The 23,592-nt window shown below is 35.3% G+C and overlaps 1 protein-coding gene across 1 annotated transcript in view; it reads left to right on the forward strand.

Moving 5' to 3' along the window:
• The window catches only part of LOC125048550 (pre-mRNA-splicing factor ATP-dependent RNA helicase PRP16), a 73,053-nt gene that overhangs the window by 46,162 nt on the left and 3,299 nt on the right, over window positions 1-23,592 (forward strand). The window contains exons 12-17 of the mRNA XM_047647263.1: window positions 14,850-15,029; window positions 19,818-19,901; window positions 20,009-20,159; window positions 21,437-21,534; window positions 22,684-22,911; window positions 23,147-23,318. Of these exons, the coding sequence (XP_047503219.1) occupies window positions 14,850-15,029; window positions 19,818-19,901; window positions 20,009-20,159; window positions 21,437-21,534; window positions 22,684-22,911; window positions 23,147-23,318 (913 nt within the window). The remainder of the gene's footprint in view (window positions 1-14,849; window positions 15,030-19,817; window positions 19,902-20,008; window positions 20,160-21,436; window positions 21,535-22,683; window positions 22,912-23,146; window positions 23,319-23,592) is intronic.

Below are 23,592 nucleotides of genomic sequence, written 5' to 3' on the forward strand. Positions count from 1 at the left end.
CTCTGAAGATGTATGTTAATATTGTCTTAAGTTCAAGCGAATACTACATATAAAACTTTTTTTAATTCTATTACATCATGTGAAAAAACTCTGCTGCGACCAGTGCTCACTTATGGTTCTGAAACCTGGCCCCTTAGCGAGAAAGACGAGATCTCTCTCCTTATTTTCGAGAGGAAGATTCTTCGAAGAATCTTTGGTCCTGTTTGCAACGACGGTGTTTGGCGTATCCGCTACAATAAAGAACTTTATAACATTTAAGAACTGGCAGTAAATGTAAAATAAGAAGCATTTCATATATATTTCTTTTTTGAAGTTCATAAGTGTACATTGTGTTACCTATATGAATAAATGATTTGGAATTTTGAAAAAAATTGCCTTTAAGCGTTTTTAAGGCAGTTTTTGCAGCGCACCACCACTATGTGGAACCAGCTGCCCACTGAAGTATTTCCGTACCAATTCGACTTAGGGTCCTTCAAAAAAAGAGCCTTAAGAGGCCGGCAACGCACTCGCGAGCCATCTGGCATTAAGAGTGGGCCATGGCTGCGGTATCGCTTAACATCAGTTGAGCCTCCTGCCCGTTGACTCTGTTCTATGAATAAAACAGTTATGGTGATTGAGTTATGTAAAAATTATACTTTCATATAAATTATGTAAAGTACAGTAATACATAATCAATTTATTTAGAAATTGGCAGAATCCAGGTCGAGTAATAAATCTTAGCGTGAAATATAATTTAATTTAATATAGCGGTAGTAGATCGAACCACAACGGATTGTTGTTACGGAAACCTATTTCTCGTGATATTGATTTACAGCTTTCTCAATTGACAATATTATTGTTACGTAAAATCACTTTCTTCAAGGAAGAGCCGTAGGATCTAATTGCTTGCTTATTTATTTTAGTGCTCAAATCAAAGGCGTAGAACGGATGAGAAGAACTGGCAATAAACTCTCCGCAACTCGCGACCAGGTAGCTGAAATTATAAAAAGATATAAATTTATGTAACGTATAAAGTCAAAAACAAGTATAAAGTTTCTACAATATTAAAAAAATCCATCTATATGAATGTACATGTATTTTCATGACAAACAGAGAATATTAGATGTAAATAAGTACGTCGAATGTCGCCAAGTAAAAGTTACGTACGAATATTTATGAGTTTACCGACCCTTTCTTTGTTCCCTTTTATTGACCTACTTATTTGGAAGCTCGCTGTCTCCATTTTCAGATATTCTATTTTCAAAATCCAACTAAATTCAGGATTTTGTAATGGGTCTTTACTGTTTTTCGTCAAGCTTTCAAGCGTCAAGCATATTAATTAGACGTAAATGTATACTTTGATATGCTAAAGTACAGTGTTTAGTAATCTCAAGAAATATTACTTTAAATTGAAAAACATTTACACAAAAATTCATTGCGAAACAATGTACATCAACGTGTTCGTCTGATCCAATTTTTTTTTTATTCTTCGAAGAAAATCTATTATAATTTTGCATTATATAAGATAAAGTGGTGTTACGTTCTTATACAAATTGATTAATGGCCAAATAGAATAGTACCTCTTGGAGAATATTAACATTAATGTCCCTTATTCATTCCCAAGGTTCAAAATCAGCAGAAATTTCCAAATTCCGTCTGTAAAAGCCTACCAAGGAGTTCAGCCACCTCTCATTGGAATTCTTCGCTGATATAACAGAATAAACACTACTTATCCAGAGCTTGATATGTTTGTTAGTGGGCGATGAATTTGAATGTGTAGTAAAAACAAAGTGTTTTTATTTATATTTAGTAAAATTTGGTTCAGCATAATTGTCATATATTTTAGAATATATCATAACCTTTACTAAAGAAAATGCATTATATATGACATAGACATAGCATTTATTACTAACGAAACACACACACAGAAACACACATAATAATAATAAAAATAAAAAAGATGCGGAACGAAAAAAATGGAAGAGGTACATTTTAAGTGTGTTATGTGTGTGTGTTATGGTCGTTACTAGCCCTGGCTGTGTTCCACAGCGCGATGGGATGTTTCCTATGATGAGATGTACCTACTTTAAGAAAAAAAATTTACGGAAAACTGTACAATGTTCAATTGTTTTATAACTGAAATATACCAATCTTTCATACGATTTGAACAATCGCCTCTATATATGAGAGTTTAATCACGTTTCGAACTGACAAAACAATAGCATCCAGGTGTTGATTGCTAATATGGTGTTGACTGTTAGAGAAGAATTTTAAGATATCAGGTGGTTACGGGAACGGGAAAGATTTTAACCGTCTGTTTGAGCGCTCTGTAAATCATTCTACTTTTAGACATGTTTTGTCTATAGTTTATAGGTTCCCACACAAATTCCATGCACCACTGCGTCATAGTCACTTAAAGTTTATTTTTAAACCGTTTATCAAGTAGGTGTGTGCATCATACACTTTTTAGATATTGTTACGAGCTAGGGGCTTGGATTGAAAACGCCGTAGATTTCTTTAAGGGTTTGTTTTCAATTAAATCTACAAGGAATTTGTTTACACTAAAAAGTGATTGACCCTCTCCCACATTTCAGCCTGCTGAAAAGTTTTCTATGTAGTGGAAAAATCGAGAAACATTGCAGTCGACCCGTCTTCGTAACAATATTCTTATCTTCAGGTGCCACTTTATTACTAAAGGTTGGCTGTTATCAACTTGAATTGCTGGGTATCTTGCGCTAGCCTAAAAAGCTTCTCGGGGGATGTGATGCTGGCCCATTCCCGTACTTCTTCCTTCTACCAGCCCGTTTCTTGCCATGAATTTTGCCTATCATCAAAAGTGTCCGAGATATGCGACTTTCCCTTTCCATAAACTTTCGTATCGTCCCGATTCGTTGAAGGACTCTTTCATTCGTCATTTGGATCCAGCTGATGCGAAGCATGCAACGGTAATAACACATCTCAAGTGCTTCGAGGCGTATTTTTGTGTCTTCTTTAATAATCCATGCCTCACAGCCGTAGAGCGCTTTTAGCTAGATCTAACAGAGTAAGAGTCGATCCCTCTATTTGATACTAATGTGGCGACAACATAATACTTTTTTCAGTTTATGAAAAGAAGCCCGGGCCATTTCGATTCGAGATTTAATCCCTTGCTCGGAATCCCATTTATATATGTATGTATATATATATATATATATATATATACACTCGGCGTCAAAAAAATCGCACCTTTCTTAAAATTCGTGTCAAGCGATTATTACTTCTAAGATCCTTCCTGTACCCTATCATTATTAGTATCATTTAAAAGCTCAATGAATAAGCTTTCAAAAAAATAATCATTTGTTTACGGAAAATCAAAAACCACAAATCGCCAGCACTTTGATTAAAAAGTGGCGATGTACGCGTTTGGAGGCTCACTATTTGTACCACCCTGGACGCGTATAAAACGAGGGGGTAAAAGTCAATTATGGATTATTCGCTATCCAGACGTTACAGAGGTCACACCTGAAGAGCTTCGACAAGAAAAACCCTAGTGAAAATGGATATCATGGCAAAGAAGCAGCTCAAGTGGTGGCCCTACAGCAAATCGGCCAACGGCTGGTTGAAGTTGCTCGGCAACTGAAAATCAGCCGATTTCGAGTGCAACGGGTATACCAACGGTTCCAAGAGACTGGAGATTACATCAGGAGTCATGGATCCGGGAGACGTCGCTGCACTACCGTCAGAGGTGATCGCTCCATTGTGTCGACGTCTTTGCGAAACCGCTTCTCCAACGCTGTGGAGCTACAGCAGCGGCTTTGAGAACAGCTGACAGCTACTCGAAGAACAGCTGACAGCGTATCCACTATCAGAAGAAGGCTGTGAGAGAAGAATTTGCTGCCCCGGAGAGCTGCTACAGGCCCCCAATTGACTGGCATCCACCGGACGAAAAGGAAGCGATTTTACGAAACGCACGTGCCGCGGACATTCGACCAGTGGAGGAATGTCCTGTTCTCCGACGAAACCCGAGTGTGCCTGTACACCAACATCATGCGTAAGAGAGTCTACAGGCGACCAGGGGAGCATTTCACACCAGCCTGCATCGTGGAAACCGTCGGGTATGGGGGAGGATCCTGCATGTTCTAGGGCGGCATTTCTATCGACGGCAAGACAGACCTCGTGTGCGTCTCCAGTGCTGGAGATGGTCGCGGCCAGGGGTCTCTGACTGCCCACCGGTATATCACCAAGGTTTTGGAGGAGCATGTGGTCCCATATGCAGGTTTTGTCGGCGCCAACTTCGAGTTCATGCACGACTACGCCCGGTGCCACACAGCCTTGATTGTCAAGGACTACCTACGTCGAGTTGGCATCAAGGTTTTAGACTGGCCAGCAAGAAGCCCCGACCTCAATCCTATCGAGCACCTCTGAGACGAGCTGAAACGGCGAGTTCGGGCCCGTAATCCAGCTCCTGCCACTCTCGATGAGCTTCGAGATGCCGTCATCGAGGAGTGGGACACCATTCCCCAGGAACATGTCGTGATGCTCATCAGGTCCATGAGTGACCGCTTGGAAGCTGGTCGGAGGGCTAGAGGAGGCAACACTAGGTTTTAAGACAAGATTTTAAGGATTGTCATTGTTTATTTTTAATTTTTGTATTGTTCCTTTTATTTGTAATTTTGATCAGAATTCACATTGTTTCACATTTTCCCAGAATTTTCTTTTTTTATGGGGGTGGTGGCCAATTTCCTACAGTTTTCAAATAAGGGATTTCATTAGCTTTCAAATGATACTAATAATGATAGGGTACAGGAAGGATCTTCGGAGTTATAATCGCTTGACACGAATTTTAGGAAAGGTGCGATTTTTTTGACGCCAAGTGTATATATACGTATATAACACAAGAAATCGAGCAAGTTTTAACTGCACTTATATAAACATCCATTGGTCTCAACTTGGGGTTATCATCTTTACCACTTTACTAAGTGTTACGACCTGGTCTAGAGCTAGAGGCCTTCAAGAGCGTAGCATTCTTTGACAGGTCGGCAATACCCTCTGCGTTGCAGGTGACCATGGGCGTTATCACTATATTCAAAGTCACCCGCCTGCTCCTTTGCTTCCTGTCTCATAAAAAAATGAATTTATTTCTGTGATCGTGAAAATGGAAAACACGAAAATGACTGAAGAGACCTTATGTTTAAAGCCTTCCCTAGTATTTACAAAAGAATATTCCGTTCCCAAATTGGGGTTTATCTCTCCCAGATATGGACGCTTATTAGGCTCTCCACTAAAATGTTCGTTACAAATTGCCAATGAAACGTTTGTGGAGCGTAACGTCTGAGCTGCTCCAAATACATTGTTTTATTGTTCCCACTGTTTACCCAACCTATTGTCTACGTTATATGTAATATGGATTTAGAATACCATACCGTCTGTTGGTCAGGTCGTGTCTGACAAACGAAATCTGGCTTGATAGTAAATATTTTCTGAGACTACAGGTAGATTGGATATGTTTTGAGTCGGCTAAATTTCGTTATAATAATGTTAATATATGAACGAGATACACGTTCATAATTTTAGCCGTCCTAATTTTAGTCTACTAGTCTCATTCTGATATGTATCTTTAATGCCCTTTTGAATTGGTTAAACGCGCTAATATTATATAATAATAATTGATATGTAAATACGTAAGTTTTTACGTAAGTTTCTCTTTACTGGCCATAAACTTACCTATGGTATTTCACATACACTGAAAAAAAAATATTAACTAAGTGGCGTGCAGATTTGTCATACTTGCTACATCTATCTCTATATCTATATATCCAAAAACCAGGCGTATTTGTTACTAATCGTAATTTTTTTAGGAAAAAAACATATAAAAATTATTGTAAAATTCGTGTAATTTTTCGATGTCATTAGATACTTTACAGTTTAATACTAGGTATTTTAGCTTATTTGTTCACTATTTTATATAGGGTTTAATAAAAACAATAGGGGCAAAATAACAAGTAAGAATGATTTAATAAGATGAATGTTGAAATTATTCTGCAGAGAGAGATTTGTTATGAGAGTTGTCTAAAGTCGATTGAATGCACTATAATCTATTTTTAATCAACAGAACGACTGCAACATTGTATATACAAACACACTCCTATAAAATATAAAAGTTATAGAGAGGGTAGAGATTGGCTCAAGACTTGTTTTTTTTTAATTTTAAGTCATAAAAAAATACCGAATTTAAAAATTAATTATTTAATACATATATATATACCTATATAAAAATGTTAAGTTTGGATTGTGTACGCTTCAAAAACTCAATGAAATTTTACCATCGTATATAATCCGCATCAAGGATAGTTTATATCTATTTTTTTTTAGTTTTTCATTTTTTTTTGCCACAAGTATTGCAAAATTAAACTTATATGAAATGTTTTCTTTGTTTTGTTTCTCATTTCTCAACCATTCAATCACAATGTGCCACAGCGAAGCGTGGCAGGGAACAGCTAGTTGTTACATAAAAAATAACATATTTCCCTAAACTATCATATAAATACTGTAGTTATATCTTGATGACGTAAACAATACTTAAATGAACGATACCTCTTACGAATGCAGTTCTTGCCGGAAGCGCTTTTTTTAACAATAGCTTTGGCCGCACATTCCTTAACGATGAATTACTAAAACAATGAACAATTAGCTAAGTTTTTAAATCTAACACCCACTTATTCATACGATGCCCTTATACGTCTCAACGACGCCATCTTGTGACTCAGTGACGCCAGTCGCAGGCGCATTCCTTTTTGGTCTACTGATCCTTTGCAACTTAGGCTTGTTATAGCCATATTCGTTATCACAGAGATTTTTTTTTATAACGAACACTCATATTGCCAAAAGGCTGGTAAGTGTGTTGCCGGCCTTTTAAGAATTTGTATACTCTTTTCTCGAAGGGGACCCTAAGTCGAACTACTTCAGCGGGCAGCTGGTGCCACATGGTGGTAGTGCGCGGCAAAAACTGCCTTAAACACTCAATTGTGGAACGACGAAACTCAGCTGCTGGTATTAATCCGAACAACTCCTCGAAACTCTTCGTGATAAATGCGGTAGAAGATGTAGAGAGACCCCACATCTCATTTGTTGAATAAAATACGTCCAATATGAATGTGTTAAATAAGTAGAAATAGAGACCTTGTCCTAAACTGGCTTACTGCGTAGAAAGGGACCACTGTTCTTGTTGACAGAGACACAGAGATGTCTCCTGTATGAGTGGTTTAAGTCACAGTTAAAGGTTTGAATCTTATCATTAAATAAAATGTGAGAGTCAATCAAAACCAAGGTTTTTTTTTATTTATTTATTTCGAGCTCCTACAGCTAACTTAAAATTTATATAACAAAAAACTATTATACCATAGATGGAATAAATCTATGATATAAAATTCTCGTGTCACGGTGTTTGTAATTAAACTCCTCCGAAATGGCTTTACCGATTTTCGTGAAATTTTGTGTGCATATCGGTTAGGTCTTCGAATCGACAAAATTTTTCGTTTTTATTTTTTTATGATACAGCATACAAAATACATACAACCCTTAATTTTTACCTCTTTACGATCAAACCCTATTTTTGATTACCGTAGATAGTTATTTTTATTGAACAAAAAAATGTTTCCTAGAAATAATATACATGGCAAAACAACGTTTGCGGGGTCAGCTAGTAATAATTCCAAAAAGGTAAACATTAACGAAACTTAGAAAGGAAAAACTCAATAAAATACATTAACCTATTATTGAATTTAACTAAGTAATACCTTCTGCTGTGTTGTGTGAAAATGAGGGTGTGTATACTGTATGTAGTGTGTGCTCATAATTCAGCTTATTTAGCGCTATGGGTATTTCGTTCTCCTTTTAAGCATTTTCCGGGATACCTTAAACAAGTCAAGGCTTAAATAGTGTTCATTGTATGTCCGGGCTAAGCGATACAAAACTGATTTTTTGCATAGTTGGTATTAATGTGAAGAACGTGAAACAAAGCACGATTACAAGACAAGCATGGAAATGCAATTTTTCTAGTAGTGAGCTGCAATTAATTTTACCTGAGATGATGTCATGTAGCATTATATCGTATCGTTTTCGTCGAGTAATTTTTCTAATAGCACACTTGAAAAGAATATCGATGTCACGTTCGCATTGACGTCAGGCATTATTCGTCCCTGACCACGACCGATGTGACCCAAATAGAAATCTTCATGTTCAAGTATTGTTTTGTAATAAGGTCGTTTATACTTTGTGGGTTGAGATTTCCTCTGTGCTTGACACGCATTCGTCAGATACATGACATGCTGGTTTACCTTCACCGTACAAGTAATAATTGTACCACAGAAATAGATAGCAAAGCCGTGGTTTGAACGCATGACCTTAGGGTTTAATAAGTGGCTATCCAAACGTATCAGAAAGAACATCAAACAAGGGAAAGTTGCGTACATGGTCCGTGTATTGGCCAGGACCACAACCTCGTCCTTCAATTAATTAATGGATAAAATCCAACAGCCTTGGTAGAAAGGAAAAAACATTGGCTTCCTAACGTTAGAGAGTGGACGGGCATTGCGACTGTGGAAGAGTTTCTGCATCTGGCACTGGACCAGACACGCTTCACTAGACTGACGGCCAACCTCCAGTAATGGAGAGGCACCAAAAAAATAAAAATCAAACATCCCTATACAGATACCGGCAAATATCTTAAACAAATGTCCTTGCCTGCACAGAAGCGATTTTTAGGTATAGGAGGGGAGGCAGCGGGCAGTGAGGGAGGTAACGTATCGATCGCGTGATTGGTAAATCAGTTCAAGTTTGTGTCACACGCTGCGAAAACTTTCCCCTCTCCCTTGTTTAATGTTCAAGATGTTTGTCGGTATTTGTACTAACACTTATATCCGGCTTTTTACCGTATTACAGTTTTAAATATACTGATACGTTAAATTTAAACAAATTACTTGACAGTTTGAGTATTAAATTAAAATCGAATCAAATTATTTATTGATTAATTATGTTCAGCCCGTTCCGGTTGCCTAGGGACGTCAGAATATACGTAGGGTCAGAGGTGTTTAGTATAATTTGATGAAATAAGCTCTTCCATACGAATTGTAGAATAACGCTTCCCGACCGAAATGGCGGAAATGGGAGCAGAATTCCCATTGAACATGCGTATAAGATTAGTTTTGTATTTATTAAATTTTCATATCATGTGGTGTAATAGTGAAACGTAGTACCAGCATTTTATTAAAAGAGCTTAGATTTTATTAAGTGATTAAAAGAGTTCTGGCCAGTTCTCGTTCTACGACCTCGAGTTGAGAACTAAACGTAAATGTGAATTGGGCGACGTAAGCAAATTATAACTTATTGTTAAAGAATATGAATCATGTATCATAATCTGTAAGTCGGCTAGACCATGTGCTCAAAGACGGTACTTCTTCCTATACAAAATCTCCACAACAGTATAAGCTATTCTCGTAAAACGTAATTTCAAAGAACGTTAAGAGGCGTGGCATTATTGTGTTCGACATACAACGGTTTTTCTAAATTTAAATCTGAGCAACGAATCTTGCGCACGTGATTAGGGGCTCGACTCTCGGTTTTATTAGTCAACGATGTGTTTAATGTGATGTTATAAGAGTCGTAGTGGTAAATATAGATGTTCCTTTTAATCGTGCCAGGTCTTCTTTTAAAAGAACGCGGCGTACTGTTACGATAATTAATAATAATAATTAAACCTCATTTATTCCTTGACATTTACAAAATATACACACACTTAAAATAAATAAATTTTATTTTTTTCCTCCTCTTAAACAGTATAGGCCTCCTCCAAATGGCTCTATCTCTCTCTGTCCTCAGTATTTTTCTCCCAATCTTCTCCACCAACTTTATTAGTTAGTAGTATGTGCATGAGGGGACCTCTCTTTATTTTTCCTGGTGGCCACTTTGTTACTCTCTTGTTCATGTGAGCGGATGCCCGAACATTTCCACTTAATTTTTTTGCAATGGGTTAGTGCATCAATAACTTGTTTTGTTTCTTATTTCTGTACTTCTGATCTTGATTTTGAATAATGAAAATACAAATAAAAACTCATATCTCAGTGTGAAATTTTGACCTTAAAAAAGGATATAATATTTTTATTCGTTTATTGATTTTACTGAAAAAGATACTTTAGTGAAACTCCCGGATAGTATGTTTATCTACATTATTTTCTGTAAAAAATGAGTCCAAAAACTGGGTAATTATCTGCTCACAAACAATTGTATTCTTAAAAATATATCAAGTATTTAAATTTTCTATTGTACACAAATAGCCGCATGATTGTAATATTTGATTTCATTCGATATCGTGAAGCCGAACAATCGGGTCTTATTATTTTTTTCTTTATTTTCTCTACAAGGGGTTGTTAGCAGCTATTATCTTCGTGACAGAATAACAGCTAATCTATAAGCAAAATGTTATTTCAAATGAAAAAGAATGAAAATGATTAAAAAATAAATTCTGTATGTAATGTTGTAAATAGCACATACTTCTAATCTAACAATTCACTATTTAGGTCAATAAGTTTTATGGTATGCACCTGTTTATTCACATTTTATTGGGTCATAATACTTAACTAATCGCTTTATATACAAATACATATAAACGTTAACTTCTATCGTCATATTATAAAATGGAAAGGCCATTTTCGTATGTTTGAATAAACTCTAGACGGAATCGATTTCTAAAATTCTTCTCTATTCATGAGCATGGGATATACTTATTGTTATAATATTAATAATGGTGTGCCAAGCCAGGAAAGATAGTCTCGGGCTAGTGTATTATTGTAACGTTTTTTTTTAATAACATTCACAGGATAGCTATACTACTACGTACCTATATAATATTTCTTCATTTCCTGTGCAAAAATTTCGCATTTGAAAGGTTTTAATAATACTAGCGTTTACCAATAAAAAATATTGGATACTCGAGGAATATCTGTGTCTTATACAACTTTTACACTTTGTACTTCATAAATTTATAATATCGTTGCGGGCGACAATGTCCTAGATATAAACACCCACATGAATTCTCTTTAAAAAAATCAGTGGCGCTACAAACTTTTAGGTCTGGCGTCAGATTTCCGTATCAGTTTCATGATCTTATGTCAATCAAGTAGGTGATCAGCCTCCTGTACCTTACACACGCCTTCGACTTTTTGTGTCTAAGGCAAGCCGGCTTACTCACGATGTTTTCCTACACCATTCGAGCGAATGTTAAATGCGTACATAAACAGAAATTTAATTGGTCAACAGCGAGGATCGAACCTACGAGCTTAGGGATGAAAGTCGCCCGATGAAGCCACTAGGCCAACACTGCACTCTTAAAGAGCCCAGAGAATTCTTCATACATTTAATGGATATAATCTAGTTCAGTGCACCGTCAATGGTCCGTGTATATCAGAAAATTGAAGTTCTACGAGTAAATTGATGTACCGTATAAAATGCAACCCAATTTTCAGACTGATCGACTTTGAATTACGGTACATATGAGGCGGACTCGATAACAATGTGTCATACAAGTTTTATCAATGACTTCGCTTCCAATATATTTTTTTATAGAAGTAATCGGAGGAGGAGGCTTATCTGATGTTAAGTGAGACTTACATTTTTAGAGGGCTTGTGAATGCGTTCCCAGCCTTTTAAGTATTGATACGCTCTTGGGACCCTAAGTCGAATTGGTTCGGAAATACTTCAGTAGGTAGCTGGTTCAATAAGTGTGGTGCGTGGCAATATCTACCTTAAAAAACGCTGGACGTCGAGGTGATACGGGTGGAATTTCGTCTGCCTGGACGTCCGATGGTGGAACTCAGCTGCATGTATTAATCCGAACAACTCTAAATACTCTCCGTGGTAAATGCGGTAGGAGATGCACTGCCAAGGGATCAAGACGCTCGGAAAGGGATTGGTAGTCGACGATTCGAACCGTCTATGTCTATGTTTTGTGTATATGTATACTTTCGCTGTCTACATTTTTATTCCAAGTGTATTTATTAACCAAATAAGTTACCATTTCGTTTATATAACATACAAAATATAGAAAAAAACACAACATACAATAGTAAAAGATTAAAATATTTACAAAATACCTATTTCTACAACTATAAGAACTGAAATAAAGCAAACCTTTTGTCAGTTCACTCAACGGGCAATTAAAAACGTCTGTTTATCTTTGAACTTAAATAATTACATATTTCATACATTATCATTTGGGTACGAATAGTAACGGCTGTCGATTTCGTCTCCTAATGGCATAGACAGTGAAGCACTGCCGGATGGTTTTCCTTACCATGTATTAACTTTATAAGATACATTATATATTTGTGTTTCTATATATAACTGAGATTATCAGCTTTTCTAAAGTAATCTATTCCCGTTTCTGCAACCGTTCAACGTGAAAGTATGATGATTGCGCATAAATATAATGCGGTAAATTATACTGTGACAAGTCTTTAATAGCAAGTAATTTGTAAAGCTGGGAAGTGCAATTTGTAAAGTCGTATTTTTGTGAAATTTTTCTATTATTAATACAAGGCAGAATGTAAAATAACATCCATATCACCTCGACGTCTGTCGTTCCACAACTGAGCGTTTTTTAAGCCAGTTTTTGTCGCGCACCACTACCATGTCCACAACTGCCTACTGAAAATTTCCGAACCAATTCGACTAAGGGTCCTTCAAGAAAAGAGTATCAGTTCTTCAAATGCCAGGGCAATGTGTCCACGGGTGGCGGTGTCACTTAACATCAGGGGAACCTCCTGCCCCCTGTTATATAAAAGAAAGGCATTCGAGATGTGGTGTTGGGTGAGAATGTTGCAAACATCATAGACTACAAAAAGAACCAATAAGTCCATTCTCAACCAACTAAAGCTCACCACAAGACTGAAGACTATCATTTACAAACGGGTGCTTAGCTACTTTGGCCATATTGCCAAGAACCGAATATTCTTGACAAACTAGTAATGGAATGGAGGAGTGATGGCAGGAAGCCTACACGATGCTCTGGCCAAATAAAGACAATTATGGGTCTCAACATATCCAATGCCCTGAGGCAAGCTGTGGGTGTAAAGGCAGCAAGTCGACGTATCGGATAGGGCTTTTCAAGACTGGCACGACCTTTAGAATTATTATTTATCTTCTTCTTTAACCACTTTCTTAAAATCAAAATATTCAGTAAGGAGTCGAAACTTTATACATTCACTAATAATCTTAAACAACATCTGAACCCGTCCTATGCTGAAACGAAAAATATTCTTAATGTGCAAAAATAGTTTAATTATAAAATGTTTGTGTTATGTATAAATTATTATTTCAAGAACTGTTAACATGTCAAAGGGAAGAAACTAGAAGCAGAACTATGTACTGTTTCGTAATTTACCGTCAATTTTTACAAAAAAAAAATATTCAAATAATTTTAATCGCTGGTTTTGGACTTTCAAAACTTGCTAAAGTCAACATTAATCAAGCAAAAAATATGAGAAAAAGTATATATAGTTTTTACAAAAGCGACAAGTTTTTATATATATTCTATAAAAAGTAATTCAAATTGCAAGGACAGAGCACAAAGGATTTAGACTTTTTTTTCTATAATCACCTTTTGTATTTCTTACCGCGAATAATAAAATTCACAAGCAATTTATTTCATTTAAAAGTAATTGGAACTATTTACAATTTATTGTTCGATCAAATGTCTAATTTTTCATGCATATTAGCATGAAATTGTGTATTATGAAATGTATTGGAATTCCTACAGCTAGTACAAAAGCGTATAGCCCTGAGCTAGTGATAATGATACACGTTAAACAAATGCGATTACACATTTATAGTTTATACATACAAAAAATACACGTGACAGTTAATAAGAGAAAAAAAATAATTGTTTCGTCTGAATTTAAAAATGCAAACATTTTAAAATAGTTTATGGTTAAAATACATTTTTTGAATTATAACTTGAAGACTTCATCCATACTTTGAATGATGTCCAATTCGTTGTGTAATTTTAATCTAAATTAGCACGGAACTTGTGTTTAAAGGCGCGTTATTACCCATATTTAGTTCATATTAGCCTACCAAACCGAATATTTTTTCTCCCGGGAATGTAATTTTGTAACAGTAGTAATAGTTTATCACTGTTCAATTTCAGTAAATAAATTATATCTTATTGTCAATGTTATAAGCTATTATACTGTGAAGAAATTATATACAAAGGAACAAGTCAATATTCATGGAAAGTACTAGAAATTCGTTTATTATTGCAGTATAAAATCGTTGAACTACAAAATTAATTGAAGTACCAATTAGTATTTAGGATTCTGATTAAATAATTACACGTAATTATCATGTCATGTTTGGCAATTAGTGCGTGTTACTTATTATGATGTCTATTTCATGTAATATTATAATGCGAGTAGTGTTGGCCTAGTGGCTTCAGAGTGCGACTCTCATCCATGAGGTCGTAGGCTCGATCCGCGGCTGTACGTATGCACTTTCTTTCTATGTGCGCATTTAGCATTCGCTCGAACGGTGAAGGAAAAAGTCTTGAGGAAACCGGCTTGCCTAAGACCCAAAAAGTAGCCTATTAGATTGACAAATGATTATGAAACAGAAATTGTAGCGCCACGGATTTTTTTTTATTTTAATATTCTATATAGAAAATATTTGTAAATCTTTCAGTAACGAACAAACCCAAGTACATAAACCTGTTACATTATGAGTAAAAAAGGCTATATTTCGTTCCAAAATAAAGCTGAGACAGTCCAAGTATATTGTATAACGGTTTTTAGGTCTTCTAGATTTAATTCTTTAAATTTATTGTATTATTTCTATTTCTTCAGGTGGTGGCCCGCCGTTCAGACTTAAAGCTGATTGTGACGTCAGCTACAATGGACTCCAGCAAGTTCGCAACATTCTTCGGCAATGTCCCAACGTTCACGATACCCGGACGTACTTTTCCTGTAGAGACGTTTTTTGCTAAGAATGTCTGTGAGGACTATGTGGATGGAGCTGTTAAGCAGGTAAGAGTTTGGTATTGATAGTGAAGCGCCTCAATAGCGAAGTATTGCAGCCATGAGCTAGTGGGGGCTTTCAAAAGTCAAAATCATTTATTCATAGGTAACGCAATGTACACTTCAAAAAAATAAATATATGAAGTGCTTTTAATTTTACATTTACTGCCAGTTCTCAAATCAAGGGCGTAGAACGGAAGAGAAGAACTGGCAATAAACTCTCCGCCACTCTTTTTAATCGCCAAGTTTTTTGCTTTACACAACGTTTGTAGGGAGCTGCAACCATTACACCATGTTCCACATGACATCTTCGGTGATAAATAATAATAAAATAAATTAAAAACAAAGATTTGTCTGGCTTGCCTGTGATAAAACCTTCACGTCCGTCGTTCCACAACTGGGCGTTATTGGGAGTATTTGCCGCGCACCACCACTATGTAGAACCAACTACCAGCTGAAGTATTTCCGAACCAATTCTACTTAGGATTTACGAGGAAAAGCGTACTAATTCTTAAAAAACGGCAACGCACTTTCGAGCCCTCTGGCAATGTGAGTGTCCATGGGCGACGGTATCACTTAACATCAGATGAGTCTCCTGTCGGTTTGCCTCCTATTACATAAAAGAAAACGTATTAAGTATCAAAGAAAACACAGATATAGCATTTATAGTATTCTATTAGTTGTGCGAGTGTATAATTTATTGTGTTGCGTCTTGAGTGATGTCTATGGATAATATAAAACCTTCCGGTTCCGCAATTCGTAACCGGAAAGAGATATTCACCTAGGTAAATGTTTTCATTCGCTTTTTTTTACTCATATAAAGTTAAAGGTATACTAGATTAACTGTTTTTAAAATCTATTTTCTGATAGAAAATACAGTATAAAAACCGATCAAAACGTCAAAATTACTGTACTTTAATTAAATTGCATTGTCCAAACAACGTAAGAAAAACGCAGTCCTATCAGCGTATATAATCTAAAAACAACTGCAAATCTCAAATGAGTTATTTATGTACGACATCTTTTATTCTTTTAAGGATCTTACAACTTTATCGAATTATTCGTTTGTTTGCACAGAGAATGGTACATCTTTTAAAATCGCACAATCAGCCATATAAAAATAGGCATATTTATAATTGTTGTCAAACTTATGGTCTAAATACTCGCCCACACTTTAAAGGCACCTCATAAATTAAATCACCTTCCCTTGAAAGCATTACACGGCAGTGATCTATAACTTCTAGGAAGGTGATTAAATAGTTTGATAGCGTAACAATTTTTTAAATACATCTTGGTGCCACATACAGGCACCCACAGCCGTGTTGGATCCCTCGGTATGTACGTTGTACAAGCCAGTTTCTTTAAATGTTTTGAACAATTTTGGATGCTTTTTTACAGTCATAACTGCTTCAGGGATATATAAAGTATCGTTCTCGAAATAAACACCTTACATACAAGAATCTCGTATCTAGATCTAACCAGTTTACCTCGACACTGTATAAATAGTTGCAATTATTACTTTAAACCATTATCGTTTCTCTTGCGTTTGTATTAAGTGCTGTTTTGGTATATATATTCAATGCATGTCAATGAACTCTGTCGATAGTGTTGGTTTTTTGTCTATTGTTTAATTAACCGATAACCGTTGTAGCGTTTTAGTAATACACGATGATGGCTATTGGAAAATAATACCTCAAAACTCTGATTGCGGTACATGAATCTCTTTTTGGAACCAGCTGTAGCATGTATTTTCATTTGACTTTTTTTGGGCCTCCAAAAAGAGCGAACCATTCCCTGAAAGGTCGGCAACACACCCGTTAGAACCCGGCGCTGCAGTTGTGCATGAGTGGCGGTTATCACTTTATTCATAGTGCTTACTCGTTTGCCTCGTGTCTCATAAAAAATAGTGAATTTCTTAATATCGTTTAATAAAGTTACCAAGGTCTTTAGGGTAAAAATTAACTCAAACCGAAATTTTTCAAGTGACGCTGGTATATATAATAACCTACTTTCTCCCAGAGCTAGATCTGCTGATGGGATCCAAATTAAAATTGTACAGGCACACTTAGTGATATAGGTATAAGGTCTCTCGTGCTTTGAGAAAGCATTTTGGTGAAGTCCAACTTATAAAAACCTACATACTCGTAGTGATTCATGTTTTTCGTATATTTTGAAGTCGATTTGTCTGTAGTTAAAGGTTTGTGTTTTGTAATTTCATAAAAACAATTATCACCCTTTAAAAAAAAGTTTTAACATATATTAGGTCCTTACATGTGAAATTAGCGTTTTGTATGAGAGGAACAAAAAGTAGATTTTTTTAAAAATAGAATGTTATATTTAATTAATCAAAGTATAAACCATTGCTATCTGTACATTTTTGCCATCTTATAGGAAGTTCATTTATCCCTTTACTAAAAAAAACATTTAGATTGGAATCATTAAAATCTTTGCAGGTTACCCCATCAGAGTTGAATGTGTTACCTTGCAATTTATCCGAATTTAAAAAAATAATGGTAATCTCTTGGAGCAAGGTCCGAGGAGAACCGCGAATGTCTTAGACATTCCAATTGAAGCTCCTCTATCTTGGTGTACGGTCTAGCGTTGTCGTAGCAGCAGTGGCCTAGAGCGATTGACCAGCCTTAGTTGTTTAGAAGCTAGCTTTGGTTGGTTGGTATTTGAAAAACAAATGCACGAGTAAATAGCTGTAAAAACTTGGATTTGGAATTCCTAAGCAAAGAGGAGATATTTGAGGTCAAAGTGGCCAGTAAGACCAAACGTCAATTTCATATGTAAGGACATAATATTAAACAGTAACTTTATTGAAAAGAAAATGCCGGATTCATTATCTGTTATACAATAATAAAATTCTTGCATGTGATTGGAAATATATCTTATGATTGAAACGGAATTAAATTTGTTGTGGTCACGTTTATATATCATGACGTTTAGACTCTTAGTTTTTCCTATCCCTATCAAACGATGAGACCCTAGTTTTTTTTTTCATTATTGCCACATGTATCACCACGTCACTTGAAAAGATTTTGCATACAATAAACGAAATTAAAAAAAAATGGAAGCAATTAATGGCTATATAGTAAAATCATGTTTTTTATTCAAAAATCCTTAGAAAAAAGGGCATTTAGTAGCCCATCCTTTAACTTAAAAATATATTTACTACTCGTACCTGCTAATGGCTGAGTGCAATTGACAGACTTATTTTGTTAAATATACTTTAAAATTGAGTTTAATCTGTTAAACTTTCGTTTCAATGCCTTATATACAATACTAAAATAAGCGTGGGTGTGTCCAATCAACTGATGGCAAACGCGCACTCGTATTAATTAAGCTTACTGCGCAGGTAATTTCGTAAATTGGTAGATCACTAACACATGTAATAGAGAGCTTTTTTTAAATTTTCATTTGTTTAATAAAAATTTACACGCACCGTTGTTCAATGAGTATCATCATTATTTAGTTATTTATTTCAATATGTTTCGTTCAATTAAACAATTCAGTAGGTAGTCACCTTCCGAGCGGCTTGATCGTTTGGCGTTTCGCAGAGATGTGGTATCTCTTTGCATCTTCCAACGCATTTACCATGGAGAGTGTTCAGTGTAGTTGTTTGGACTAATACCTGCAGCTGAGTTTCATCATTGGACGTCGAGGTAGAATACGAAATTTTAACCGTATCACCTCGACGTCCGTCGTTCCACAAGTGAGCGTTTTTTAAGGCAGTTTTTTACGCACCACACATCTGGAACCAACTGCCCACTGAAGTATTTCTGAACCAATTCGACTTAGGGTCCTTCATAAGGCAACGCACTCGCAAGCCCTCTGGCATTGAGAGTGTCTATGTAACATAAAAAAAAGAGTTGCGTTTATTATAATGTGAAGAAGAGAGTTATTTGGTAATGTATACCTTAAATGTGATTCAGTTTTGATTTTAGTGAATAATTCATCTGTTTCAGTTACAATTAAAGCACATTTTTTTTAAATACCGGGGTAATTCACAATAAATACACTATATTCTTCTAAAACATTATCTTGAAGATTGCCACACCCCTTTCGTTGAAGGTGACCTTTATCCTTATGACGTCAATAATAACATTATGTAATAACGCTGAGTTGTTCATGACCTGTAGAGAATACTTGACACAGATAAAATGTAATAATATTATGACATTTCAGTAACAATTCGATATAATAAGCCTATATAGTTTTATACAAGGGTTAAGTTTGGTTACGGTTGGAAGGATGTTCAAATAAATGAAACAGTTTGTTTGAAGCTGTCAACTGTCTTTAATGGTTCTGAACACGATCTTATAACTAACAAAAAACTGATTGACTTATTTATGGGTTCTTAAAACGACACATCTCTCCTTCAACTTCCACAATAGCTTTCAATTCTTCGTTATCAACTTAGGTCTCCGACCGTCCACGGGGCTTGTTCTGCAGGTCGATATTTCCAGAATGAAAACGTTGGATCTAAAAACGCAGTCTTTTCTTTTGCGGGCCTAATATTTTTAAATGAGACGAAGAGTAAGTTTTAGGAATTCTTAATTTTGCTATTAAAAATTATGTGAATATCGTTTTTGTAACGTCTGATTAAATATAATATAATTATAGATTTATCATTGTTTTATAAATATTGTATTTATCAAAATTTGCAAATTAATTAAATACAGGATGTGTTTTTCATTAATTTTCAGGAGGGAGTTAAAAGAAGTTTTATACCATGTTTTGACAATTTTAATATAATTTTGAATATTATCTAACGACGGCTGTAACTAATTTCAGGCTCTACAAATCCACCTTCAACCTGATGAAGGAGACATCCTGATCTTCATGCCTGGTCAAGAGGACATCGAAGTTACTTGCGAGGTACAATTTATTTAAATATCTGTTTGATTGGAGCATAGTGATTAGATTTTTAAATTGTTTTTATTCTTTCTGAATGAATAAAAATTTATATTTTTTGAATTTTTCAGGTATTAACAGAGAGACTAGGAGACCTAGATGCAGCCCCGCCCCTTACAGTGCTTCCGATATACTCACAATTACCAGCCGACTTGCAAGCGAAGATTTTCCAACGCGCACCGCCGGGGCAAAGAAAATGTATAGTGGCTACAAATATTGCTGGTAATTATAATTTTCATGTGAAATCCATACAATGTAGTTATATTTTATACACGAGTATATTAATCACACATTCAATAATAAGTATTAGGTACTTAATACGTCATCGGTTTTTACGACCAAATATGAGTAGTCCCTTCCATGTCGTTGTAATAAATTTTGACTTTAAATTAAGAATCAGGTTGACTATTCCAAGCTTTCAACTAAATTAAAATTTCGTGTACCCAATAAATACATCTGCATCACATGAGCCCATTTGCCTTTTAGAAGGATAACCGATATCTAGATTGAGCATTATGATAAACGAGCTAGGTCTGGATATCCATAGTTGCTCCCGTCATACTTTGAAATCGATTTTTTCTAATTTATTTTTGTAGTTTAATTTCTCTATGAGTTCGTGTCATATTAAATATTCTATTTTATTTTTCTTGTACCAATGTATTAGTGTGCCAAGTGTAATTTATCATGTGTAAATTAATATATGTTGTGTTTATATATATGCCCGAAAAGTTTTTTATAATTTTAAATTCAGTCTACTATTGATTGATACTGATATTGTCACCTTATATCTGCTTATAGGGATATACTATAACTTGCCCAATTCGAATGCCAAACTTTCTACCTAGAATAAAGAAAAATCAGAAGAAATAATTATAAACTTTAAAATAAAAAATTTCTCAAAAAACATTAACTTAGGGTAATTTTTTTACGTATAAATGGTAACAGTACTATTTATTCCATATGTTATACATCAAACATTATATATCATAGTCAATATTTCCATAAAAACCTACTGTTCTATACAAAAATTAAATTATAATGCACATAACACAGAAGTGTGCCACTTTTTCAATAAAGCAAAATTGCGCCTAACGCCTCACAATGGGGGCCAATCTTCTTAACGAGGTCCAATAACTTTGTTTGGAAAATTTCGACCTCATGTACCCATGAACTTATGAACAAACAGGATACTTGCGTCATGTGTCAAGTGGGTAGGAATATTTCTAAGGCCACAGGATATAAACAAAGTATAGCATTGTTGTTCAACGCAATTCCTGATAGAGACACTTATCTCGTAATTGCAAATATGGTTTATAAATTTCTTAATTTTTTGTCCTTAATATGGATGTTTCTCGCACATTTTTTAACAATAAATAAGTAAAGAATCTGGTCTACCTGCAAATAGTAATTATTTTATTTCCTTATCAGAATTGAAAAAAATATTCAATCGTAACTAAATCTGAGAGACTGAAATTGCGACCATTTTATTTTTTTTTCAGAAACATCCCTAACCGTGGATGGCATAATGTATGTGATAGACTGTGGTTACTGCAAGCTAAAGGTCTACAATCCTAGGATTGGTATGGATGCACTGCAGGTAATGTTTTTATAATAATACTAGCTGACCGGGCAAACGTCGTTTTGCCATGTATATCATTTATAATAAAAAAATAAAGGTGGACTACCCTTAACATTTAGGGGGATGAAAAATAGATGTTGTCCGATTCTCAGACATACCCAATATGCACACAAAATTTCATGAAAATCGGTCGAGCCGTTTCGGAGGAGTTTAACCACAAACACCGCGACACGAGAATTTTATATATTAGATTATTTAAAAAAAGCCCGTTTAATTTTTAATTTTGACAAAAAAATAGTAAACTGCTTAGATACATACACACATTTTTTTCCCGTTTCTCGATATCTTACCTTCATTCAATAATATTGATCGGAACCCCTTCACGGGTTAAGGCCTCCTCGAACTGTTTTCAAACGCTTCCTGTTCCTTTTACGCTTCCTGTTAACGCTTCTAGTTCTTCTATCCATCTTTTTTGGGGCGCTCTCTTCTTCTTCATCCCCTTTGTCCTTGTCTAGTACTTGTCTATAAAGTCCATGTTTTCAATTAGTAAATATTTCATATTGAAATATACTATTTGTATTTCTTTTTTTATTATTGAATTTTAAGAAATGAAAGTTAATAAACAAGTATTTATATAATGACGATAATCAAATGTGTACCTAATTATATAAACTAGTTTGAATTTAATTCAGTCTTGTGTCCGAACATAGCTCGCGTCTTTTGGTCCTTCGAGCCGGATGTATAACAGAATTAAAAATAAATTTACTTTTAAGCTGCAAAACTCAACTCATGATTTTCGTATTCGTTATATTACACTTTTGTATGGTAAACTGACCATACAATATTCATGATGTCTTCAAAAGTCGATGGAAATCTTCGCAATTTTCATCACACAGACACACACTTATTAAAACAAGATAAAAATGATAAAATTTAATTGTGTTTTTACCGTAACAAAATTTCATTGTATGGTAAACCATTTGCTACTTTTAAACTAAAATAAACAATATATTTGATAATACTAAAGGGATCCGTTTTTTCTATATAATTGATTTTCAGCAATGTGGCGCGAGAGAAGAAAATTGGCTTTTATTATAGTTTTATAAACGCTTGTAAATGATGAATGGTGCTTCCAGATTATCAAAAATATTCATGTGATATTTCCAGATATATCCCGTAAGTCAAGCCAACGCCAGGCAGCGCGCTGGTCGTGCAGGGAGGACTGGCCCGGGAAAGGCATTTTGCCTTTACACGCAGAGGCAATTCCAACACGAGCTATTATCGGCCACTGTTCCCGAGATACAGAGAACGAATCTGGCGAATACTGTGCTGCTGTTGAAGTCTTTGGGCGTAGAAGATCTTCTAGCGTTTCACTTTATGGACCCTCCACCGCAGGTATACTTTTTGTTCATTATTAAATTTTTATTTATTTGGTACAGATTTTTTTCCTTACTATGGCTGCCTGGAAGCGCATGTTAGCGATAAGGGCGGGCTTTATAATTTATGTTATTTGTTTTTCTTTTAATGTAACGAAGTACAAATAAATAATATATAGCATTACTATTTTGGGTATTGGATATTAAATAAATAATAACTACTTTTATCTTTTTACGGTATCCCATTATTACAGGACACAATTCTAAACTCAATGTACCAGCTGTGGATTCTTGGAGCCCTGGACGGCACGGGGGCTCTAACGCCGCTGGGCCGGCAGATGGCGGAGTTCCCCTTGGACCCGCCCCAGTGCCACATGCTTATCGTGTCCGCGCAAATGGGTTGTAGTGCCGAAGTACTTATCATTGGTATGTCCAGTTCACTGTTCAAATTACTCTATTTCTTTATTGACTTCATTCAGATTAGGTTTCATTGTTAGATGACGTCACTTATTGGACTTTATTGATTAATGTCAAAATGTGGCCGTCTTCACTCGGAATTATAAAGGATTGGTAGTGGTCATTTTCATCAGATCATAGTTATATTAGATCGGGTTTATAGATTTGGTTTTAATAAAAAATCGGTTGTCTGTAAAGTCGGTTTACTGACGATAGTTGAACGTGAAAACGTCACGAATCGCTC

This window comes from Pieris napi, chromosome 4 (genome assembly GCF_905475465.1).
Source record: "Pieris napi chromosome 4, ilPieNapi1.2, whole genome shotgun sequence".
In the NCBI taxonomy this organism is placed as follows: Eukaryota; Metazoa; Arthropoda; class Insecta; order Lepidoptera; family Pieridae; genus Pieris; species Pieris napi.